The sequence below is a fragment of the Denticeps clupeoides genome, chromosome 11, assembly GCF_900700375.1.
Source record: "Denticeps clupeoides chromosome 11, fDenClu1.1, whole genome shotgun sequence".
NCBI classification, from domain to species: Eukaryota; Metazoa; Chordata; class Actinopteri; order Clupeiformes; family Denticipitidae; genus Denticeps; species Denticeps clupeoides.
The window spans coordinates 12,990,077-13,016,499 of NC_041717.1; the positions used below are offsets into that span (position 1 = coordinate 12,990,077).

Here is a 26,423-nt window from a genome sequence, read left to right on the forward strand (position 1 = left end):
AGAGATAGTGAGTGTGTGTGTATGAGAGATAGTGAGTGTGTGTGTGTATGAGAGAGAGATAGTGAGTGTGTGTGTATGAGAGAGAGATAGTCAGTGTGTGTGTATGAGAGAGAGATGAAAAGAGAGAGATTGTGAGTGTTTATGAGAGAGAGAGATGGTAATAGAGATAGTGAGTGAGTGTGTGTGTATGAGAGAGAGATAGTGAGTGAGTGTGTGTATGAGAGAGAGAGATGGTAAGAGAGATAGTGAGTGTGTGTGTATGAGAGAGAGATAGTGAGTGTGTGTGCATGAGAGAGAGATGGTAAGAGAGTATGTATGAGAGAGAGAGATGGTAAGAGAGATAGTGAGTGTGTGTGTGTGTGTGTGTGTGTGTGTGTGTGTGTGTGTGTATGAGAGAGAGAGATGGTAAGAGAGATAGTGAGTGTGTGTATGAGAGAGAGAGATGGTAAGAGAGATAGTGAGTGTGTGTGTATGAGAAAGAGAGATAGTGAGTGTGTGTGTGTATGAGACAGAGAGATGGTAAGAGAGATAGTGAGTGTGTGTGTATGAGAGAGAGAGATGGTAATAGAGATAGTGAGTGTGTGTGCATGAGAGAGAGATGGTAAGAGTGTGTATGAGAGAGAGAGATGGTAAGAGAGTGTGAATGAGAGAGAGAGATGGTAAGAGAGATAGTGAGTGTGTGTGTATGAGAAAGAGAGATAGTGAGTGTGTGTGTATGAGAGAGAGAGATGGTAAGAGAGATAGTGAGTGTGTGTGTATGAGAAAGAGAGATAGTGAGTGTGTGTGTATGAGACAGAGAGATTGTAAGAGAGATAGTGAGTGTGTGTGTATGAGAGAGAGAGATGGTAATAGAGATAGTGAGTGTGTGTGTATGAGAGAGAGAGATAGTGAGTGTGTTTATGAGAGAGAGAGATGGTAATAGAGATAGTGAGTGAGTGTGTGTGTATGAGAGAGAGATATTGAAAGTGTGTGTATGAGAGAGAGAGATGGTAAGAGAGATAGTGAGTGTGTGTGTATGAGAGAGAGAGATGGTAAGAGAGTGTGTATGAGAGAGAGAGATGGTAAGAGAGATAGTGAGTGTGTGTGTATGAGAGAGAGATAGTGAGTGTGTGTGTATGAGAGAGAGAGATGGTAATAGAGATAGTGAGTGAGTGCGCGTGTTCGTGTGCGCGCGTGTGTAAACCAGCATGAGAGCGGGAGCGCGCACTCGCGCGCAGGACGCGGCGTCTCTTCAGTAAAATCTCAGTCGCTGCTCGGTGCTGGACGTGTGCGGACGAGGCGCGCCGCGCTTTCCCACATGGACGGAGGGAGGCAGATGAAGGCAGAGACCCGCAGCGCCTGACCTAACCCCCAGCGGCCCGGGGAACGGGGAGCCGAGGCGCTTTTCATCCTCTCGCCGCGGAGGTGGGTGGGCTTTTTTTTTTTTTTTTTTGGTAAATTTATCCGCTCTTTCCCCAGCAATGCAGATGCGAGGACACTTCTGTGATTGTTTTTTTCTCTCTCTTCTCCGCCTTCTCCGTCCAGCATGGGAACTGCTGTGTCCAAAAGGAAGAATTTACGGAACGATGCGATATCTTCTGTGGCCGCAAAAGTTCGGTGAGTGACGCGCGGGGGCGAAGTCGTGATTTTCACTCCAAACTTTGGCTATCAATGCAACCTACGAACATTAAGTAGAACGTTTCGGAGCAAAGCGGCCACTTTTTATTTATTGCGCCTTTTTATGTCATTACCAGAAAGAAAAAAAAAAAACATTTACTGAGAATGACCATAGCTGACCTATTACAGTTAATGGACCCCTAATAAGAAAAGAGAACTGGACGGCGTGACATAATAATCACTCATCCAGCTATTATGATCATTTCCACCAGTGATGTTATTTGGTGGTATTGGGAGTAAAAAAGGGCCAGAACAGATTTAACAGGGGGAATAGGCGTGCCATTGTGATGACCTGACCCCTGGGCTGGTACCCTATTTACCGCAGAGTTTAGGGCATGTAGTGGATTTGTGATGCCGTTTCTCCGCCTGAGCATTTGATCGATATTTGGACTGATGGATAATAGCGGTTATAGTATTATATTATTAAGGTGGCATATGTCCCAGATTCATGCCGCTGTCCCTTTTTAACGTTCTGTGGACTTCATATGAAATATAAAAAATGTTGCAGGTTGGATAATTGTCCATTTTTATTGTTGCTCAAAGGAACACTGATTCACGAGAAACCGACTTTGCAACTGCACTCTTGCTGCTGTTGGGGTTATTTCTCTTCTAATACTGCAGGAAGAAAAAAATAAACTCACACTTTTATCCGTTTCATAACCAGCGACACCCAGGGCAGCTTTTTTTTATTATTATTATTGAACCTCAGCCTGTTTCATTTGCACTTCCTGCCTGTCTCTCTCTCGTTCTTTCTCGTGCCCTCTGTTGTTCCCCCTCTGCCATCTTCAGTGTGTATACAGACTGGGTGCTTTTAAAGGTTGTACAGCCCTTATCCCCCAAAACCAGTTAGAAAGGTGTCAGAAGGATAGCTGGTGACCTGGTCGTCAGGCCAGCATGCAGGAAAAGCATCGCATCATGACACCCTAAACTGGTCTAATCCCACCAAAACAGTGGTGGCCCAGCGGTAAATCCCGCCATCATACCATCAGACTCGGTTCTGCAAAGATGAGCTTGTCTGGTCATTCGGGGGGCATCATGTTTTGAGTGACTTGCTAATTGTCCCCCTTCCTACCACTTTTTACGCAGTCTGACCCCAAACGACCCCCCTCAGCAAGATTGTCAGCCTCAATCACCCAGAACCGGGCGCAACAATTACTTATTCATCCATTATGGAAAATTCATAATTCATGCGCCTGGCTGCCGGTCGGCTGATAGAATACGGTTGCGGTGGGCAGCTTCGGGCGGTTGGACCTGCTCTCATTTGAGAAAGGGACAGGAAAAGGCGGCAAATATGGACTAGAAGCAATTAAGGGCCCTTTCTTAAACAAGCTCTTGTGAAGAATTATGGATATTCAGATATGACCTGATAAGTCGTATTAATATTGCATGGGGAATTTTGGAACGTAATTGTACTGGGTGCCGGTTTTCACACGAGGGTCTGGTGAAAGAACAGTAGTAATATTTAATCTCCGCCGCCTCTGGATAGCACAGATATTAAAACCGACAGCTTTATTCGATTGTTTCGGACCCGCGTCCTCCTCTCTTTTTTTTCCTCCGCGCGCAGAACCGTTTTGAGAACAGCGGAGAACCGGTTGGCGTGTTGTTGAGACTGGCCCGCGTCACTGGGGAGGAACGTAATTACTGCTTTCACACCTCCTGTTAGCTATGTAGGGCAGCAGCCACACATCAAGAACACGTGAACGTGATGAGGTGCGCGTATTCAGGCTGGATTCGGGACTTCTTCTAAAGATTTTTTTCCCACCAAAAAAAAAAAAAAAACTTGAAATAGCTAAAGAACAACAACAAAAATGTAAATTAAATAGCATCTACCCTATAAGATCAGGCTTTGGAACGCTCTCAATAACATCACGCTAGGAGAATACGCGGTCCAACCAGTTCTCTTGGATCCAAACGCACAATCTATGAAGGTGCTGGATTAATAGCATGTAATAAAGAGCAGCTGCCGACATACATTTTATATATAAAAAGCTGTCACACGAATAGAACGACGCAGACTGCAGTCAAGTGGAAGACAAGGACTCGTCTGCTAATAGCATTCAGCAGCGGAAATGGCCGTGATCCTGCCCCCAAACTGTCACAACCACCATTTGTGTAACACGAAATAAACAACAAAAAGTGATTTTATAAGCATAATTGTGTTCTGCGCTTATGAGAGACATGTTTATGCCCATTGGGATTTTTAAGCATCGTTTCTAATAGGGGTGAAACTCAGAATCGCTTCAGAATTTGAAGTAGTTTGCCGCAAACATCTGACCTTTTTGAAGAGGTTTTGTTAGTGTGGTGAACATGATGCTGTGAGTATAGTGTGTGCTACAGTCCCCGCTTCGTAGCAGTGTGTAATAAACGAGCCTTTCCCCTCGCTTTGTACTCCTGTGCATCAGCAGGGTTGGTGTAATGTCTCTAATTACCGCGGTAAACCTGTCAGCGGTTCCGGGAAGCGCCGGACGCTCGCGCCGAGCCGTGTAATTACGCCGGTTGCTGCGGCCCGACGGGCCGGGCGCTGTGCACCGTGGCCATAATGAGCCATGATGAAGATGACCGGAGAGTGCGAACGCTTACGCAAGAGATCCAGGGTGTCACCTCTGCGAGGTTCTGCTCTCCAGAGGTGCTGTACTTGGGTTTGGTAACGCATTAACTTACCAGCGAGAGCAGTGTGACGCAAAGAGAGTGCACAGGCTGACCCTCTGTGTGATGAATACACATAACTGTGTGTAAAGTGGGAAGTGCAAAATGGAGCTCTCGGGGTGGGGAGGGGTGTGTTGGCTGAGGGAGACATGAAAGAGACGTGGGGAGAACAGAACTGTGTAGTATTAGTGGGTAACACACTCGCCTATGAACCAGAAGTCCCAGGTTCAAACCCCACTTACTACTATTGTGTCCCTGAGCAAGACATTTAACCCTAAGTTGCTCCAGGGCGGGGGACTGTCCCTGTAACTACTGATTGTAAGTTCCTCTGGATAAGAGCGTCTGATAAATGCCGTAAATGTAAATACATTAAGAGTAATAATTTGAAGCGACTGAAGGATCATCTTAGAAATCTACAGATAATGTTGAGCATCATGAGACGTCTTATCACAGATTTTCTCATGTGGGTCGAATAGATTGTCCCATAAGACACCCTCATTTGGTGTGTTCATGTTGGAGGGCACTGCATTGGGTTGTGCTCTGGCTGAAGGTCCAACTAGAAGATATTGTATGATATTCATACTCATCAACAATTTAATGAGGCTGTGGATTTGGCACCATCATGGTGGAAGAAACAAATCAGAACCTAAAGGTTTCAAGTAAGTGGATCCAACCTGTACTGCAAAATGCCCCACAAAAAAAAAAAGTTTTTATATATTTTTAGGTTTATTAATTTCTTCAGTTTTTTTTTTTCATGCCTTATGTATTCACGTAAGCAAAGAACATAGGGAGGGTCTGGAAGAATGAAAGAAGGAGGTTACGTGTTGGATGGTCCCTGTCCGCAGAGGCCTCGCCTGCCGGAGCACAGCACGCTCTCCTTCTCAGACTTTTTGGGACGGATCACCGCAGCCTGTTTTCTGTGTCACCTCAGCGAGGCAGTGTTGGACACTCGGCACGGCCCTCAGCAAACAATGACATGTGTTTCCACCCCCCTGTTTAGGTGCAAACTGTTCCTGAGCGAACACAGAATAAGGGCAGTAATTTACAATGTGGTGCATATAAAACCATGAAACACCCTCAGAATTCATTGAAGACACCCGCATTTGGATATTATACTCTATATCTACAAATAACAACCACTACTAATACAACTCACTTATTCGTTCACTCGCCCATTATCCATAACTTAATCCTCATTAGGGTTGCAGGTGCCAGTCCCCATCCCAATACCGTGGGTGCAGGGCCCTATTACTCCAACTACCACTTTACTACTACTACTGATAATATGATAATGCAATAATAATACAATACAATAAATCTCTTTACAGCTCAAATGGGTTATTACATAAATATTATAATAGGTTATAATAGGTAAAAGTAAGGATGCAAAATTATACTAATAAAATACATACTGAGGAATGAAAACTAACTAACAAAAAAATATAATAAGTGTATAGTGTAAGCCAAAGTCATTTTGTGCATGTGTTCTCTACACACTGAAGTGCGTGTTGTTATATGTTGAGATATAAATAGATCATGTATTGTATACACTTACAGAATTACAAGGGGTTTGAAAAATGCCCCCGGTTTTATAGAACATAAATAAATGTCACCCCTCCTGTTTTATTCCTTAATTATCTTCTTCTCCCTTCTGCTATTTTTGGGTTTTCTCCGGGTCTCGCCTGCCATCGTCTTCCTGTTTCCCCTCTCTTTTTTCCTTTTCCTCTGACCGTACATTCGTTCCCATCCCCCTTCTCCCCCTCACCTCCTCTGCTCCCTTCTTTACTTCTCTCTGTCACATGGCTGGAAACATGCAAGGGGCTCCCAGATGCACAATGCACAGTACAGTCGGGTTCTGAGGCATGTGTGTGTTTGTGTGTGGACGGAGTTTTTGTCTTTATGCATAATTCATGTTTTAATTTTATCCAGCTAGAGTAGATTTCCTCATCTTGGTTGTACTGATTCTGTAGACAAAGGCACTTCTTGGATGGACAGATCACTGATTGACCACTATGCTGTCTGCCCAGTGGCCACATTAAAACCGGACATGAGGACACAGTGTCCCTACAGCAGTGGAACTGTGTGGACAGGGTACTCTACACAACATGGCCACATGTTGTGTAGAGTACACAACATGTGGCCACCCCTTTATAAAAGAAAATCCACTGTGCATGGATTTTGAACCCCATGGTGGAACAGGGTGTGAAGTGGGTTGTCACCACTACCCACACCTTACATCCACGAGTGGAGTTTCTCTGCCCACAGAGAGAGATGCACGTGCGTCGTGTTTAATTATTGAAAGCGTCACCGTGGGAAAGCGTGCGTACGCTGACACGGCATTACCATTAGCCAGAACCCCCTGAGACTACTGTGGTTTTGGAGCTGTAGTGTTTGTGTAAGCAGCAGTTTGAGTGCGCTTGTGCATATGTGGAATAGTACAGTGTTTTCAGCCGGAGATTCTGGGCTTCAGGCATTCACATCCTTATCACTTTAGTCCATTTACAGTGAATATAAAAAAGTGCACACACCCCAGGTTTTTGTTATGTAAAAAAAAGGAGACCACAATAAATGTAATATGATGTGACCTGTTAAATTCAATAGAAAAATAAAAAAAAAATCATACAATAATCTTATTCTTTGGGGTGTGTCTATTTTATTATCCACTGTAGGACCTATATCACCTTGAGTAATTTTTTTTTCTTTGGAGAGGGTAGTAAATGTGGGAACACGTTTGAATACGATGCTGAGTGCAGGCATGTGCATGTGAGAGTTTAGAATACAGAGGCTTCTGTTTGTCATCGTGATGACAGATGATCGGCAATCGATCTGCAGTTTTAAAAAATCTAAGGGAATTCTCAATTAAGTAAAACCACATACACCAGCAGTTTTTATTTGGCTTCTTGTAGTTTTTCCCTTTTTCAAGATTTTTGTTTTTTGCTTGCATGAGCACAAAGTGCAAATGCATTTGTCACCCCAAGGACTAAGCTGACGTGGGTTTAGTGCTTTTGCTGTATATCTGCGGTAGCGCCCACTGATAAGGCTGCACTCTATACATTGCGGATATTTTTAAGCTCACTCTCAGATAAACTAAACGTGTGGTAATTTGTATTTTGCACAGCGGTGTGTTTAAAACTTTTATTTCCTCACTGACACTTGAAATTTGCATTTGGTAATTCTATGCATCATCTGCACATTATCATTCTGAAGGGTCGTAAATCAGCATTGCAAGTGGCGTAATGAATGAATGCATTATAAATTCTGAATTTAAAGCTTAAGTTGTTAAGATGACATTTGAATTTTTTTTCCATATATTCACACTATATTACACACACATAAATGCAAGGATAGAAATTAATTAACAAAAAAAGATCTTACTTGCTCTTCCCAAACTCTGTTGATGAGAACTGAGCCTCCTTCTTCTCTTGTTCTCTTTTATGGTCTATTATGGGATGTGGTAGTTCCTCCAGTGCTGTACCAGCTCTACACTGTGATGTCTTATACAATTGAATAAATGTTAACAATGAGGTGAAACATTTAGGGAATTGCTTCCCACTGAGTGAAATTCTCTCACACCATGTTCAACCAGCAGCAAATCACCAGGCCACCAGGGTATGGTGTTATCAGTCGATGCTTTTTCGTTGCCTTCAGTGGCGTTCCTAAGTGCCTCCCAATGGCCCATTTGATGGCTCATGTAATACGAAGTAGACCAGTCGGTCTCTGTGCCTGAGAAACCATGATCCTTGGCGCAAATACTTTTTGCAAATACTAATTTTGGAAGGACATTATTGTTAGACATTACTGTATAATCCAGAGAAGAGTAATTGCTCCCCTGGGCATTAATGAAAAATATATTTGCACGGTTAACATTTCAGAAGTGGTGGGACTCAGCTGCTTGATATTTGCCTTATTGCTTTACTAGCTATTTATGATGCAATGATCTGAAAGTTGTAAGAAATGCAATTCTGGATACGCTGGTATAATGGCCGTGTTGGCCCTGACCGTGAATATAAGGCGATTTCCCTTTTTCAAGACAAACTAGAACATTGGTACAAATTATCTTATTTGACACCATCTACCTGTGATGCACCAAATGCAGAGTGACACCACATTTTCAGTCATTATTTGAGGAAAAAACACATCTTGTAATCAGGCCAGTTAAAATATATTAATTATTCCAATATATTCTGTGCAAATCTAACGGCTTTTTTGGCTCTTGTGGTCCTACAATGTGCATTGTTAGACAGCCTATATATTGAATTGTTAAGTGAATTAACGTAAACAACCAACATTAACTGCATGAAATTGTTAAACTTTGAATTGAATCCGATTTAGCTGTTGACATTAGAAATTATGGCATCCTGAACTGAAGAATGTCACATTTCAAAAGAAATTCAAATAGAGGTGAATCCATAGACCTTGCATAATTGTCTGACTGTCCCAGGTCCTGAAAGAGCAGTTAGACCAGTTTTCTCTTTCTTGCCCTACAGAGCAGCCAGAGCATTTGGAGAATACCTGTCCCAGAACCATCCAGAGAACCAAAACGGATCAGGTAAGATTTACAAGGACCATTAACAGTAAAATGAAGTTATTGCTCAAGGCAAAAAGCCAATCTTAATTCATTGAGCTCAGAGTGCTTGTGTCCCAGAAACTATTGTGGTCCTCTATGTCAGCAGTCCCTAACCACCAGCAGTTGGTTCTGGGGTTTTATGTTTACTGAAGGGGCAGTGGTGACCCCGTAATCAGAAGGTTGCCGGTTCAAATCCTGGTCCGCCAAGGTGCCACTGAGCAAAGCATCGTCCCCACACACTGCTACCCGGGCGCCTGTCATGGCTGCCCACTGTGTGTGTGTGTGTGTGTGTGTGTGTGTATGTGTGTTAATGTCAGATCTGTAGATTAAAATGTTGGATCAAAACTGCATGTGAGCACCAGTTGTGTGATGTACAAGCCATAGGTTGTCCATGCTTTACAGTGCATCTGGAAACTATTCACAGAACATGTTATGTTACAGCCTTATTGCAAAATGGATTACATTTTTTTCCTCAGAATTCTACACACAACACCCCATAATGACAATGTGAAAAAATTGTTGTTGAGGTTTTGGCAAATTTATTAAAACATTTTAAAAACTGAGAATGCACATGTACATAAGTATTCACAAAATTGAGCTCATGTGCATCCTGTTTCCCCTGATCCTCTTTGAGATGTTGAGTCCATCTGTGGATAAATCATTTAATTGGACATGATTTGGAAAGGTGCACACCTGTCTATATAAGGTCCCATGTCAGAGCACAAACCAAGCATGAAGCCAAAGGAATTTTCTGTAGACCTCGAGGCACAAATCTGGGGAAGGTTACAGAAACATTTCTGCTGCTTTGAAGGTCCCAGTGAGCACAGTGGCCTCCATCATCTGTAAGTGGGAGAAGTTTCAAGTTTTAGGTTTAAGTCAGAACCCAGACTTGAATCTGATTGAACATCTCTGGAGAGACCTTATGTTGCCACACTTAGTATGGCTTCCAATCCAACCTGATGGAGCTTGAGAGGTGTGGCAAAGAGGAATGGACCAAACTGGCCAAGGAGAGGTGTGCAAAGCTTGTGGCATCATATTCAAAAAGACTTGAGTCTGTAATTCCTGCCAGAAGTGCACCAACAAAGTATTGTACAAAAGCTGTGAGCTGTGTATGGGCCGTTGTGTGTAGAATTCTGAGGGAATTTTATTTTTTTTCCATTTAATCCATTTTGGAATAAGGCTGTAACCTAACAATATGTGGAAAAAGTCATGCGCTGTGAATACTTTCCGAAATCATTGTATGTTAACATCATGTTAACAATTAACCTTTGGAAAATCTATTTTTGATATTTGAGAAATCGGTTCAGGATCATCCCTGTCTATATATAGATGCATTCAAGAATTGATTTCTTTTTCCACACGCAATCACATAAATGACTGAACATTTGAAATTTACCTTGAACTCCAGCAGTCAGTAGTTTTTTGCCCTTTAACCAGCTTGGTGGAAGTACTTTTCATCATTTGGTCACATGCTGCATTGTTTATAGACTTGTCAATATTGAGTTTGGTGTTTGGTGCGCTTGCAAAGGGTTGCGCTTTTCTTCAATGAGTCACGGGATTTAGTTGTAATTCCGCCATTCTGTGTCAGCTCTCCCCATCTATTCTGAGAGCCATCATTATCCTCCACTTCCCAGCCTTCATTTTCACTCTCATGCATAAAGAGCGTTTACCGTCTCTTTATGCATGACCCAGGACCCAGCTGTTGCCAAGGCGTTCGTCTCCGAAGACACGATTGCTGCATTATCTCTCCCTCTGCCACTTTCCAGACCACCTGCTGTCTGACACCTTCGTGGCCCAAGACTCTCCAGACATCAGTCGCCTCAACAACAACCTGCAACCACTGTACCCCAACCCGTCTGCCACGTCTAAGCCCAGTCAGGCTCAGCCGGCCCACTTGCCACTTCCTCCGACCTCATCAAAGCGGCGCCTGTCCGTTGAGCGAAGTTTTTCATCAGAGAGTGAGACGACGCAGCATCAGCCATCCCAGCAGAAGCTGAAAGGAGGGGTGGAGACCTCCCTCAAGCCCGCCCAGGTATACACCATAACCAGGGAAGGTGGCATGTTGGGTGGCCGCAGCAGTGAGGAGAGCCTGGAGTTGGAGGTGCTGAAGGGGGGCGGGGAACAGTCCCGGCCACCCTCGCACCCCAACGGCCTGCAGCAGCTGTCTGTCCACCAGCCATCCCGCAACCATCACCGCAGCAGCCACCAGCGAGGAAACCACAGCCGCTCCAGTCACCAGCCCCTGCAGAGCTCAGGCAGCGCCCACAACATCCGGGACTGGGGTGGGCGGAGGGGGGGCTCCCGGGAGGACTGCACTCCGGACTGCGTGACCTGCATCCGTCCGCCCTGCACCAGCCAGCGCTCCTTGGACCTGGAGACCTCGCCACGGGACACCGCCAAGCATCGTAAGAAGCTGGACAGGGGCTTCAGTGAGGATCGGACCAGTGCGGAGGAGAGAGGTGAGTTGTAGGGTTGAAGAGCTGGTAGGTTTCGATATTTAGTTGTACTTTATTGGTTGCCGGTTCAATTCCCAAACTGTCACGGTATGACTGAGGTACCACCACCGTCCCCACACACTGCTCCCTGGGCGACCTCCATGGCTGCCCACTGCTCACCAAGGGTGAGGGGGTTAAATGTAGTGGACACATTTTATTGTGTGCACTGTGTGCTGTGACAAAATGACAAAAACTTTCACTTTACATGCTTCATACGTGTTCTTGGAAATAGCACATTAGAACTATTTAGATTTTTAGAAGAATAAGAGGAATCCTAAATTAACCAAGTTCCGTGGGGGACTGTCCCTGTAACTAATGATTGTAAGTCCCTCCAGATAAGGGCGTCTGATAAGTGTCGCAAATGTAAATGTAAAGGTCCTAAATTAAGGTACCATGTAGGAGTATGAAAAGCAATGAGTGTCTTTAACCTGTCATATACTGTTGAGGATTGTAGATGTAAAAGAGATAAAACTCTGCACAAGCAGTGTATTAAAACACTCACTCATCTGATGTTACCTGGCAGAAAGAGGCATGGCACAATAGAGGTTAAAAGAATGAACCGTTTCAAACTTATTAACACCAGTAGATTAATATTGAGGTTACATGTGAATATTGTATGTAAATGTTTTTTTCTCAGTAGCTTTTTATTAGTTCTTCTGGCTGTATCGCATAAGGTACTTCACCCTTTAACCACTTCCTTGTTCTTTTGTGTTTGTCGTCCCTCTTTTTCGGTGCAGAGGACAACAGTAGCAGCTGGTTTCCGAACGAGAACATGTTCAGCTTCCAGACGGCCACCACCACGATGCAAGCGTGAGTACGAAGAGCCGAGCGGCTTCTACAAAACAAGTGACTTGAACCCGTCTCCGGGGTAGAGTGCGTGGGGTGGGTTGGGGGCGGACAGGGGGCCTGGCAGGCCTCGTTAGTGAGTGTTAAATGCCCGCAGAACGGATCCGCATTGTTCTCACGACTTTGCTGACTGCTTAATTATTACCTGCCTCGTGTCAGGTAGTAATTATTGACCCCCTACGCACTCTGGTCTCCTGCTGCATCTTTTTCTTGCTCTCCGGAACGATCCGTATTTATTTATTTATGTACATCTCCTCCGATCCCCAGTTCCCCACATTCTACACGCATCTGTCTTTTTTTTTTTTTTGTCTCTGTACTCTCAGCATCTGTCCCCACATTCTGTTGCTCTTTCTGGGTTTGACTAATTCTTTTTCAGTCCATACAAGGACATTTCAGATTATTTCCTGTACCTAGCATTAGCATCAGGATTTTATAATGGTTTTCTAATGTTTTTTTTACCCATAATCCTCCATGTTAAACTCCACCTTTGGGTAAAATAAAGCAGAAGAGAGTCTTATGCAGATGTCGGCTCTGATCTGCTGTCTTTTGTTTCGCTCGTTCTTTTGATGGCCGAAGCGTCTGACACCTGCCTCTTTCTCCCTCTCTCTCTCCTGCTCGCCCCCCGCTTCTGATCTTCTGGGACCTAAAGAATATCGTGAGTAGCCCTTTGTTGGCCGTTCCACCTTCACTTTGAACCAGTCAGTTGTCTGTCCCACCTCCCCACCCCCTCTCTCTCCCTGTACCTTCGTGCTGCTGTGCCTCCTTTCCTAACGCCCTGCTGCTCTGGACCGAGTGTTTGAAGCTCTGGGCCTCAGGTGTGCTGCTCAAAAAGCCAACTGTACATCATAGTGAGAGTTATTCCAGATGTAGATGTCTGATCATGATCACTCAATAAAATATAAACATAAACTCATCCAAATATCCAATATAAACTTTTTTAAGGTAATATGTCTAGCAACACTAATACTGGTAGTTTAATTAGGGCTGACGGTGCTCATTATGTGAGTGATTGAACTGCTGGTGCATTGGCAGAATAAACAGGACGCAACAGCCATGTGTCATGTGACTTTCTCAAGTTTCACATTTTGTACCCCCTAGCAACACCTGAATCTAAGGTTTTAATGTTTGATGTCATACCAATTTAGGTTTAGTTAAAGTTGTTTTGATCTGTTTGCCACCTCAGAATCTGAACTAGGCTTCAAAGAAAGGGGTTAAAATCCTGCAGAACCCCTGCAGTTTTTCGGCCACACTGAAGTGATGCCGCAGTTTTCGCATAATCTATCATGCAGCCCTAATGGGACATTTATATTTCTTTCCGTGACAGAAATCCATCTGCACTCAACACCAAATTTGAAGGCCGACCCTGTGCACCATTGCGTGCTATTGTTGTATGTATCATCCTGTATGGGTTGCATAGTACTGAACGGTGATAAACGTTCCATTCAGCAGGAGAGGGGCACCAGCTGCTCAGACAGTTCATTCAGGGCTCCCATGGTATGTAAAGGGAATGGGATATGATAAGAATAGTGCGATTCCTACACGTTGTCATCTGAAGTGATCGGCCTGTCAATCATCAGCGGCATCTTTGCAGTCCTGACAACAGCTGTCGGCGGTGATGTATATCGGCTTTGTCGTTCTGTCGGTCGGAATGTTTCACCGCGCCAGGCGGTGCAGGGCTATTCGCAGGGAACGGTGATTTGTAAAGGTTGTGTGGACGTGTCAAGGGCAGGTTTGTGGCACTTTTACCTCCGTGCTGGCATCTGTGTGTCTTGAGGGGCTGGTGTGTCTCGGTTGTGTTGCTGTGCTTTGTGTCGTGTCTGTTTGGTGTCGGGATGGGGAAAACCACCTGTTTCCTGCCCCTCCCCCGCCACTTGTGGACTTCCCATGTGACTAACCACACAATGTCGATTAGGCCCCTCCCCTACCTCTTAACCGCTTGACAGCAGCAGCAGCGTTAACCCTGTCCCACGTCCCAGCAGGGCTTTCCGGGGCATGGCTGATCGAAAGAGAAGGAAAAGAGAGCAAGAGACCGCCCTGATGGAGAGGTACGCTGTCCCGGATGTCCTGTTCATGCCTACCGGAGACCTACCGGTTCCTCACCAGTTCCTCGTCCCTACCACTGCCACTGCTCTCTACTTTTTAACTCCTATAAGCCCAATGCCTCGAAACACATTTATCCGGAATGCCTAGCATTTCTCTACGAAATTCTCCCATTTAATTCCGCTTCAGTGGTTTATTTGAGGAGTGATGATAACTCTGGCCTATTACATTACCTGTACATTACTTATGGCAACCCTCAACAACATATTTAGGAGTCTCATCCTTCATTATTCTATTGTTGTGGTGGCACTTTCAATCAACGAGTTGCTTTATACATTGAGGGGTGCTTTTCTTTTTATATATACAGCAGAAAAAATGTATCGTAAGATGTAATGTGCTACGACAGCACTCCAAAATCTCACACAGTTGTTGAGTTGAGGTGTTGATCTACACAATTTTTTTAAAAATTCATCTTTGAACATGTGAAAGTCCCTTTAGTTTTGGACAAATGCACAAAACCTATTCTTGGGCTTCTAGGAGTTAATCTCTGAAGTTGCAGCATGAAGGTTAAGCACACCTGCACTCTCCCATGCATTCACATTTAGTGTACTTCTGCACAAGTTTTGCGCTACCCACCACACACTTACACTCACGCAGGGAGCCGTCCCAGCCCCTGTGCTGCAGTATGTAGAGGTTTCTGTGCTGATTCATTTTACATGTATAGACTGTGAAATGTTTTTTTGAAGGTGGTTATTTTCTTCGCACACTTGCCTTCTTTTTGTGGAGCTGACATTTTGTACTAGTTGTGTGGGATAGTTTGGGGTAACGTGTACGTGTTTTGCTGTATTTACATTTCACTTTGTAATGTATCAGTTGGTTTACAGTGAGGTGAATTGGTTACACTTTTTGTGAATTCAGAGGATTTCTGCATGTAAGTGTACCAAAATATACTGTGTGCCCCTGTTTTTTTTTAAATTAGTGTTTATGTGTGTACATTGGGCTAGTGCAAGCTCCACCAGTCTGCAGTGCAGTGTGGATTTACAGAAGTGCATGTGACAGTTTAAATCATTGTGGACCACTGAGCTGAACAGCCACGTGTGACTACGTTCATCAATATCCCAGCAGTTGTGAGCTCTGTGTGTGTGGGTGTGTGTGTGTCTCTGTGAGGACAGCTTGGTGCAATAACAGTAAAACCAACATAATGAGAGTAAGATTGCAGTGCTGTGATGTGTGCTTTCATACTGTAAGCAGTAAGTTCTGCCGAAACAAGATTATGGCACACAACAAAACACAGTTCATCATGTAAACCTTTCTGCGACCATGTGTTAAACTGATATAGAAGCCCACCATGAAGAACCATATTTTTGAGATTGCAATGTGTAATTACTTAGTCTGAAGGTGCATGTGTCTCTCCAGTCTGAACCAGCCGACCCAACTTCATCTTTAAAATGACAACGGGCCCTATTTTGATGATCTAAAGTCCTTTTTAATCTGTGCTTTCCCCCATGGGGGTGCATTTCTCATTTTTTCACCATGCACTCAAGATAACAAATTATTTTGCTTGTGTTTTGTGCCGGTACAACTTTACAACTATTTATCAGATGCCATTATCCAGAGTGCCTTACACGGTAGAAAGTGGGGTTTTATCCTGTGACATTTCTGGTTCATAGGCAAGTGTGTTAGCCACTAGGCTACTTCCACCCCAGAGTTGGCACATTGCTATTTTAAGGTACTAAAATTTCATTTAGCTTTTGACCAACACAAACCAAGCCTAATGTCAGTGGCACATAATTAATCTCTATTTCACTAGCATAAAGTCTGCTTTTTTCCCACCGGCAAATTAGCGAAATGATATTGCAAAATGGTCATTGTATCAGAATTTTCCATATTGAGATGTTAATATCTTTTATAAACCTTACGTTGTAAATGTAACTATACTTAATGGCATAGTTAACATTCCGCTAGGAAGGGGTTGATAAGCAAACAGACCCAAAATAGGAAGGTTGCCTAGCAAAGCACCTTCTCCACACACTGCTCCCCGGGCTCCTTTCATGGCTGCCCACTGCTCACTAAGGGTGATGCGTTAAATACAGAGGACACATTTTACTGTGTGTGCTGGGTGCTGTGCTGTGGTGTCTCAGGCAGAGAGACCAACCAAGGCAGAATATATGTGTGTGTGAGAACTGAAGAAGTGGAGGCTAACCGTGAATATGCCAGCGAGGAACAGCCTGTGCAGTACAGATAACTTTCTGTGCTTTTTTTTTTTTTTGGTTTTATCCTCTCACGTCTCTGTTGCTATTTACTGACAGCTCTTTAGAACACAGAATATCTAGGCCAGTTTTCTTGTGCCAGGTTTATTTTTACAACATTTACAAAATGTCCCTGCACTGTCACATTATATTGACCTTGGCATTGTTATTAGACTGAATCACCATGAGCAAGAAATAAACTAATGAGTGAATTGCCATGCATTTCACACAATTTACATTTCCGCAATATCACTTTAAAAAAAGAGAACAAGACTGAAAACACTTCAGCAATTGAGTTAATTGGAAGCCTTCACAGCAGAGCGAGTTAGGGGGACCTGGTCCTATCAGCGTACAATTACAGCCAACAGCATGAATTATGCACAGCATCATTAAAGGTCCCCTATTATGAAAATTTCACTTCGGGAGATTATTTAACATTACTACGAGTTCCCCAAACCTGTTTATGGTCCTGCAGTGGCTATAAATTCCCCAGGTGCCTGTCATGGCTGTCCACTGCTCACTAAGCATGATGGGTTAAATACAGAGGACACATTTCACTGTGTGCACCGTGTGCTGTGCTGCTGTGTATCACAAGTGACAATCACTTCACTTTCTAGAAATGGCAATAGGTGTAAAGCAGGCTTTGGCCATTTTGCTTCGGCATTCAGAGAGATGGCTCCCATCCCCTAAAATGTAACTCCACCGACCGTCATAGCTTGAAAACGTGCAAAGCACCAAACAGGAAGTGTTGATGACGTCATTGCCACAAATACCGCCTCAAATTCTATAGGCCGCTGTCCTCCTTGTAACATCTCTCTCCTCCTCATTAGCATTTGAAGCTACAGGAAATCTGATTGTGGAACTGGCTAAAAGTGGCTGTAAATCTGCACCATGGCTGAATTTTGGAAAGAGGCATCAGATACAGTATTAGGGGACCACTGAGACCTATATAAAACCAAAAAAAAAAATAGGGGACCTTTAAGGTCTATTATTAAATTTGGTTTCACTCCAGCTACTGGTGGTCAGTTTAATGTTTTTGGGTGTTTCTTTTCTGTGCTGTCTGTAACCTTTTATTCATCTTTTTGTATCAGTCACCATAGTTACCTGACAGCCAGCTGGGTGTGAGAGATGGATAGGCAGAGATGGAGAGGCAGAGATAAGGAGGAGTAAGGAGGAGTGGGCGGAAGAGTAGGAGGTGTTGAGGAGAAACAGTGATGGATGGAGGACATGGAGATGAGACTATAGGCTTTTTATACCACATTTAATGCCACATTCAGTCTTAACCGAATATACTGCAAAATAACTATATTAGTGTAAAAGTCTCAGATTTTAAATTGAAATCTCATTACTGACATCAGGTAAAAGCAACAGATAGTTGTTTGAAACTCTTATGTAAATATCAGTAACTTTGGAGTTGCATTGTCTTCTGGGGCCAGATTCTCTTAGTGATTTCAGTGCTTGAGCAGCCCTGCAGAAAAGAAGCAGTTGTGCCCAGATAGAGTGTGTCATCGATTAGACACACTTTGCTGAGAGTAAACACATTTATCACTGCCGTGGAAATCAATGATCGTAACTTCATTCGCGTTTAGTTGACCCAGTGTCAGATCTACTTATGTGATCAGTTTTCTAAGGAACATCACCATGCTGAGTCATATTGACCTGGTACTTTAGTGGGAAATTGACTGTGAGCTGTTATTATAATGATTAAAAGACTAGAGCATATTATATGGGTGGCAATGAAAGCTTTTAAACAAGCAGTAACATGTGGTTGCTTACACTATATCATGTAACAGTGGTTTCCAAAGTGGGCGGGAAAATATGTTGAATTGTATGAATCATATTATTTCTAATGGAGCCAGACAGCTGCCTCATTCACACATGAGAGCAACGTGCTCACGGTCACAGTCCCACATGACAAGCAGTAATCTATTGCCCAGATGAAATCCATGCTAATTAAGCAATCAAGTAATCCAATTTAGTCATTTTACTTAATTGTATTTATAATTGACCACCATAGAATATGTATTTATTTATTTGTCTGTTTGTTTTTGTGTGTATGTGTGTGTGTCTGTGGGGGGAGGGGGTTGTAAATAGAAAAGGATTCATTATACATTCTCCTGTATTAAATGGGAGCCCTGGAGAAAAACGCAAGAATATACTGATTTCAAAACAGTAGCACATCACGCTCTCGGCAGTCTCTGCTATTACCATTACACCACAGCAAACAACAAATTTGCTTATTCAATGGAAAATTATCCCCTATTATGAAAATTTCAGTTTGTAAGATTATTTAACATTAATACGCGTTCCCCTAGCCTGTCTATGGTCCTGCAGTGGCTAGAAATGGTGATAGGGACCACTGAGACCTATATAAAAGCTAAATAAATCATAATAGAATGTCAATATTACGCACACAGTGCAAAAAGACACGGATGAAGGTGAAAGTTTTGTCATTGTGAAGAACAGCAAGCACAGCACATGGTGCGCACAACAAAAGGTGTCCTCTGTATTTAACCCTTCACCTTGGTGATCAGTGGGCAGCCCTGACAGTCCGCTTCTTTACCAACTATACCACCATTGCCATACTGGCTTCAACTATCAATATTAAGGCAGAGTGATATTTAAAGAAATGCTATTTAGACTGCTGTTAACTTGAGCTGGCGTCTCTGCCAGTCATAAGGTGGGGGGTCATACTGTGATTGACAGCACATCACGCAGTCATACTGTGATTTAAGATGTGTTTGGTGTTGCTCTCAGAAAACCCTTCCAAGTTGTTTACAAAGAGAGAGTTTCACTAATCCTGTTAACCCGGAGTAGGAGCTTAGAAGCTTTGCGTGCATCTGACTGTAGAACTTCAAACACTCATTCTGGGTCTTGTTTTTGTTTGGTTAGATATGGCGAGACGTAAGTAATAACGATGTTAAGTAATGTTTGTTTCCTGTCTTTCCTCTCCCCCTGTCTACTCCTGTCTGTCACTCTGTCCTCTTCCACATCACCGTCTTCCTGACCTTCTGTTTATTTTTTATAGAAATTTCCGGAAGCACCTGAGAATGGTGGGGAGCCGGCGAATGAAAGCCCAGGGTGAGTTGCCAGGTTAGTGTGTTCGCGCCATTATTAGTGTTGTTGCATTTTGCGACTGTCTGTGTGGTCTGTGCGCTGGTTTGCATACCTGCGGCATACGCATGTTTACAGCATTACATGAGTAATTGTTGTTGCCTTGACAACAATTGACCGCTGTGCTCCGGCAACAACAATGGCCTGTTGGAGATATCGCCTGTGGTCTGGGCCGATATCCTGAACGGGGGGGCTGATGATGGATTCAGATAAGGCCGCTCCACAATTCCTTTGGTGGTTTGAGGAGAAGAAGGTCAGAACAGGGCATCAGATTTCACCCTGACAGGCCCGCATAGCCCATTGGCATCTGTGCGCATGTGTGTTGTAAGAGTGTGTGTGTGTGTGTGTGTGTGTGTGTATGGAAAGAAGAAGTGTGACAATCTCTCCTCCTGCCTCCTCCTCGCCTCCTCCGTCAGCCTTCTCCGAGCGCAAAGCCAAGAGTTTCAGCCGCTCCTGGAGTGACCCCACCCCCATCAAGCCTGATTCTCTACACGACTCTAGAGACAGTGAGTCCACACACACACGCACACACACACACACACAGAGACATTCCTACCAACTGACATACATCCAGAAACACACACTTGGTTGTAGTGCATCAACAAAACACAGCTAGACTCTCACACTGTTGCTCGCGCTTTCCCCTCCACAGGTTCTCCAGCTTTTGTTGTCCCTGTCCCTGACGTCTCTGTTGCTTGTGCTTGTCTCTGTTGCTTGTGACCCATCTTTGTTTGTCTACAAATGAAGATGTGTCTTCCTCCAGTAGCCTTTGTGTCTGAGTTCCTGCTTTATTTGTGTCGCACAGTTCAAGGCTCCGCTCTCCCATTCAGAGAGTGCTGTGTGTTATCTCAGTGGGTTCTGCGTCTCTTATCCTACCATATCATTGTGAACGCTCTAATGGACCATTAATGTCCTCTTTCAGCTATGACTTTTTTCCATCCATTTCCTTTCTCTTTCTGCTGTACCATCACTTTGCTCCTCAGGTGGGGACCTGCAGACATCCTCTGGTACTCTGGATGAGGAAGTAGGTGACGAGGTGGACTGGGAGGAAGAGAGGGAGATGGAGAGAGCTGCCTGTGAAGGGGATGACTTCATTCCTCCCAAAATCATGGTGAGGGACACATTATCAAAACATGTATGTTAATATACTAGTGCTAATTGCAGAATTTTTACAATGCTAATAACAGTTCCAAACTCACCCAAATGCATGCCAGAAAAGTCCATTGTGCAGGACATGCTGGGTAGTGAGGTTTAAAGATTGGCCTTTTGACAGTAAATTTAATAAATGTCTCAGCAAAATGTTCCCATTTACATGTTATACTGGTCCAAGGGCACAAGAACTAAATGGATGTCAGCAATCTCAAGGCATGTCATTTATTGCACCAAAAATATGTACTTGTATAGGGATTTACAATGATGAATATCAAAACCTAGAAGAGTATCACACTTATCATACAAGAGTATGTTTACACTGTTTTATAATTCTACTGCAACCCATGTCTGCCATGCAAGTTTGGCCTTTTCTCTTCCTCACTGGATAACGCTCTTTCTTTCCCTCAGCTGATTTCATCCAAGGTTCCAAAGGCAGAGTATGTGCCCAACATCATTCGCCGAGATGATCCCTCAATCATCCCCATCCTTTATGTGAGTTGCAGCCTTCATCATTATCACCAGCAAAATGTAACACTATAGAGCATGCTTATTAAAAAACTATCCACTTCATGTGGTATATATATATATATACACACACACACACACACTTTTTTTCTATAAACCCCTTTGTTTTTCTTCTCTGGCCTTTAGGATCATGAGCATGCTACGTTTGATGATATTCTTGGTAAGTCCACAGGCTTGTTTTTTTTTGCTCATTAAATCTGCTAATTTGCTCATTTTCATCACATCTTATTTCTCATTTTTTCTTCCTGCCACCCATAGATGAGGTAGAGAAGAAGCTGACCGCCTACAGAAAAGGCTGTAAGATTTGGAACATGCTCATTTTCTGTCAGGTGAGACATGTGTGTGGGGTCTGCGATTTGTAAAAGTTCATAAAAAAGCGTGGACTTATAAGTCATAGCATGACCGTTACTGTATGACTCAACTTGTTGTACTGCATTCTCTGTCTTGTGCTCTGTCTTTTGATGTGGAGGCACCATGACACCAGACTTAGTGGGCTTGGAACATATGGCTCTAAAAGCATAAAACTTGAAAAATGCTGGGTACATAGAACTGACAGTACAGAACCCCAAAAAAACAGAAAACACAGTGAATCTTTTATCCATAGGAACATTAATCTTTGAAACTATTAAGCAGAGAGAACATGGGAACGCTTGGATGATCATGATTCATGATCGTTCTTTTTGCTTTACAGGGTGGGCCTGGACACCTGTACTTGCTGAAGAACAAAGTGGCAACGTTTGCCAAGGTAGAGAAAGAAGAGGACATGAGCAAGTGAGTCATCTGCTCACCACAGACAGGCGTGAGAGCGCCTATTCCAACACTTCCTCGCTCCCTCCCTCCCTCCCTCCCTCACATTCTCTTTTTCTCTGTCCTGTCTTTGTGAGCAGTTTCTGGCGCAGGCTGAGCAGGATGATGAGTTTGCTGAACCCCAAGCCTAACCTCATTCATATTATGGGCTGCTACGTGCTGGGCAATGCTAATGGGGAGAAGGTGCGTTCCCGCTCTCAACCATGGTTGGAGCAAACTCATTTGCTGTGGCTCGCTTCCAAAGGCCATACTGTGCCCTGTGCTGTCCTCCTGTTATTTTATTAATGAGAGGGGGAAATGGCTGTATTACAATAATATATGGTGTGCTTCAGCTGGTTTGTTGCATGGCCCTTTTGTCAGCACAATTTCCCATTGCATTCCTTTCTTCTCACCAAAAGTCAGTAGAGCACCAGAGTGAAAGTGAAAGTGATTGTCATTGTGAGACACTGCAGCATAACACATGGTGGCACAACAAAATGTGTCCTCTGCTTTTAACCATCACCCTTGGTGAGTAGTGGGCAGCCATGACAGGCGCCCAGGGAGCAGTGAGTGGGGACGGTGCTTTGCTCCGTGGCACCTTGGCGGACCCGGATACGAACCGGAAACCTTCTGATTACGAGGCCGCTTCCTTAACTGCTAGGCCACCACTGCGATATATCCCCACCCCTTTATGTGAAACTACACCCCTTTACGTGGCTAAAAAAGAAAAAGAAACAGTCTCAGACAGTGTATGGTTTATGTGATTTTCCTCCATGCTTCCACCAGTCACATGTACCCCAAACATCTGCCAAAAGTCTGTCAGACCTGCTGTCTTTTTTGCTACTGGGCCAACAACAGAGAACCATTTTCAGCAAAGGTTTCAAAAGTTTTGAATATCCCCCACCCCCCACTTACTACCACTTTGGACCTGAGCACTCAGTCTGGATCAGCGCCCCAGCAGAACGTAATGTAACTCTGTGCCTTGCAGATCTTAAATTCATCATTATGACCTTTAATATTTTGCATAAGCGTAATGTTGAAGGTCATAACGTTTTGGTGGTTTTAGCTTCTCAGTTCAGCTTCTCTAACAACATTTCTAACTTCATTCATCTCAATAATACCAGAAGGTAGCGTTGACATCGCGGCATGATGCCACACACTCTCAAATGAATCGCTTGTCTTCATGGAGGAGGGGTCTAAAATGTGGCAGCGGCTTAATTAATGCCACACCTGTGAGCCATTTTTCCCGGCCCCTGGACTCCGGTGCACCCTTCATGGTCAGGTCTTGCACCGTACTGTGTTCCCACCTCATCTAGCAACTGTCACCGGCACCCACTCCAGCGCACAGATGCCGCGCAGTGTGTGTGCAGAGGCTCTGTGGCGCTGTCACACAGGCAGATGTGCTGCTGTCACTCCGAATGAAATGGATGGGGGGGGTGTGTCTGGAGGTCGTCTCCTCCGAGCAAGCAGTGGCGGCTTCTGTCAGCACCCTGACAGACTGACACCAGGCTCCTGACATGTCAACTGTTGCCCGCGTGGCTGCTGCTCTAAACTCTTTAGCCGCACACTTATTGTCACTTTCTTTTAGCGTTGGCCAAAGGGTTCCACTTAAAATCCATTACACGCTTATTACTTATCTCAAAGGAAATTAAATTGTGGTTTCTTGTTATTTTGACAGCAGGGATGATAATTAGCTACTAAATGCTTGTTAAAATCCCCCGGTGTCTCCTAAAATCTCCTGGTGTCACGGCTGTTCCTATACGCCTTTACAAATTATGGATAGGACTATACCGAATAAATAGGTTATGCTGATTATGGGCCATCATAAAAGGTAGGGGCCATCATCTAATAATCTAAGTGTATAGATTGCTTGTCTTTAAACAATATATTGCAAAATGTCAATAGCACATAGCACAATATTTTCACTTCTATTCTGATGTAAGCATGTGCCTCCTAGTTTTCGTACTAGTGTTACATTCCATTCAGTGGTATTTTTAAAAATGTTTATGAAAATAATGCATAATGCATAAATACATTCATAGTTTTTAATATTATTGCAGTCATTTTAAACTATTAGACAAAATCATTACATTAACGTAGGCATGTAGACGCAGGTGACACTGCTCCAATGCTGTAATAAAACACACACACACTTGCAGATGCAGCCAAGTGTAAAACAGGATCACTGCATTGCATTTTAAAGCTCGCTGTCATGCTCCGTTGTTCTCGCGACCCTTGCATTTCCCTTCTGTAGTCGTTCTCTTTGCCGTGGTGGTTTTATAGTGTTCTGTGGATAGGGGGAAATGGGGGTCTAGGTGCACGCTGCATTAAGCAATTCTTTCCCCTGTGTTACCTGGTGTCTAGGCACTTTAGTTTAGTGAACAAGCGGGAGATGCTGTTATGCTTCTATTAATAGGCTAGTCGCCTCAGCAAATTTCTCCTCTGCGCTTCGGCTCACTGTCACAGTGGAAACTCTGCTTTCCAGCCCAATGCGCTCCTCGCAGAGCCATCTCTTGCTGTTCGATGGGGTTTGTCAGCTTAACCATGTTATAAGAACTGTCATCACAGCTGGGCATGTTGTTGCTGTTTTGTTTTTTTTTGGCCAGCCACTGGAGATATAGTTAGGCTTTATTAGGCATCCACGGACCATCCAAGGCTGCGCACAACCAATCCATGGGTTCTTCCGTTCAACTTTCAGTCGCCCATTTGGTAATTACAAAAGTTGTGACCCATTTTCCTCATCGGGTCAACCTAACAAAGCTCTTAAATCAAGTTTTATTAAAGAGAAAGAGAAATCTGAATAAAAGGCAAAGTATAACAAGATCGGAAATAATAATTTATAGCAAAAGAGAAAAACAAGAATTAAAGGAGACCAGAAAGCAAGGAGCTAAGAAGAAGTCAAGAAAATCAACATGGGCACATTCTCCTGTGTCTTATTGTATAAAGCTGCCCTGTTCATGTCTGTTCACCGTCGGGTCATTGTTAAGTGTAACTTCATACTGGATGTCTTCCCTGATTATTTCAATCTGTCATACAGTATGAACAGTTATCAACAGGTTCGACAAGTGTGTTGTGTGATCTGTGGAGAAACACCAAAGAAAAAAAAAAAACACTTCTTGCAAATGCTCTAATCCACATTTTTATATATATCCTTATATATATCCTTTCCGTATGATGAATTTGTTTTGGTGAATGCCATGTTTATTAAATTGATATTTTTTATTGAAATGTTAATTTGATTTGCAATTCTCGGCCAATTCTCATTCAAGTGATGTGTTTTAATTATCACGAGAGAGATGCAATAAGAGATTGTGAGTAGGGTAGACTCAGTTTATTATTAAAAGTGCACATAGAAATGAATGGTTTCATATTTACAGCTGGAAGTGCTTAATATTTACACGTGAAATAAGTTTATGAAATAAGAACTTGCTTTCTAACATAAAACTCTGACAGTTTGGTGGATAAAATGGAAACCAAACAAAATCATAACTGGCTTGAGATCAAATATCTGGTCACGTTTTTCATTCTCATATAATAGATGATTCTGCCCAGCATGGAGGCATTTTAACTTGTTAATTATCTCTGAACCCACTTGGAAATGTTTGCACTGGGATCTCTCCATGGCATTGTGCATGGAAAGTGGAAGCACAGAGAGCTTAGGCTGGTGCTGGTTTATCAGGCAGTGTCACAACAGCAGGAAGCCCTTATACCCTTGGCCTGCTTTCCTCCCAGGTACTCAGGTATTGATTAATCAGCCTGGGCCTGCTGGAGCATGCTGGGTCATTAATGGCAGAGCGTGAAGTGAGACTCGGGTCCCTAGCATGCAAAAGAACAGATAATGGGAATAATGGCCATATACCCCTGTGGAGCGTTGACGTCGTCCCCAGCTGAGAGAGAGTGGCAGAAAGAGTGGAAGCTGCAGAAGGAGGGAGGGATGGAGGAAGTGTGGAAGTGGGAGGAGGTGTCGCTTGTTAACAACTCTGTTAGCTCTTCTCTCTTGCTTGCAAAAGCCATCAGAAGGCAGTGCAAACACGAACAGGCAGTTGAACACCGTCCAGCTTATCCACAGAGCTTACAATGACCTGAAATGCTAATGCTAAATGGAAACCATGGAGGCTAATACTGAGTTCTACATGACGGTCAATGTATGGCCATTCAGTTTACACATGATTTTCAAAAATTGTTACCAAAATAAATAAATGACTTTTTTTTAAGTGACCAATCCCTACGTGTGAAAGTGGTCAATAAGTATTATTTGGTCAACTCACCAACTTCTTCTACCTTCAGCTTCTCCTGTTAGGGGTCACCACAGTGGATTAACCAGTCTGGTTGTCTGCACAATTTGCC

General features: G+C 43.6%; 1 protein-coding gene across 10 annotated transcripts in view; it reads left to right on the forward strand.

Annotated features, from left to right (window-relative positions):
* The first annotated feature begins 1,222 nt into the window (after positions 1-1,222).
* The window catches only part of nsmfb (NMDA receptor synaptonuclear signaling and neuronal migration factor b), a 29,479-nt gene continuing 4,278 nt past the window's right edge, over positions 1,223-26,423 (forward strand). Inside the window, exons 1-15 of one of the 10 annotated variants that reach the window (XM_028996881.1) lie at positions 1,223-1,404; positions 1,525-1,596; positions 8,790-8,851; positions 10,636-11,328; positions 12,102-12,174; positions 12,860-12,865; positions 14,190-14,255; positions 19,528-19,592; positions 20,030-20,119; positions 20,597-20,724; positions 21,174-21,257; positions 21,417-21,450; positions 21,549-21,619; positions 21,982-22,061; positions 22,178-22,280. In XM_028996881.1, the coding sequence (XP_028852714.1) occupies positions 1,526-1,596; positions 8,790-8,851; positions 10,636-11,328; positions 12,102-12,174; positions 12,860-12,865; positions 14,190-14,255; positions 19,528-19,592; positions 20,030-20,119; positions 20,597-20,724; positions 21,174-21,257; positions 21,417-21,450; positions 21,549-21,619; positions 21,982-22,061; positions 22,178-22,280 (1,626 nt within the window). In that variant the 5' untranslated portion in view covers positions 1,223-1,404; position 1,525. The remainder of the gene's footprint in view (positions 1,405-1,524; positions 1,597-8,789; positions 8,852-10,635; positions 11,329-12,101; positions 12,175-12,859; positions 12,866-14,189; positions 14,256-19,527; positions 19,593-20,029; positions 20,120-20,596; positions 20,725-21,173; positions 21,258-21,416; positions 21,451-21,548; positions 21,620-21,981; positions 22,062-22,177; positions 22,281-26,423) is intronic. The other 9 variants (XM_028996883.1, XM_028996888.1, XM_028996885.1 and 6 more) reach the window with 9 other exon arrangements.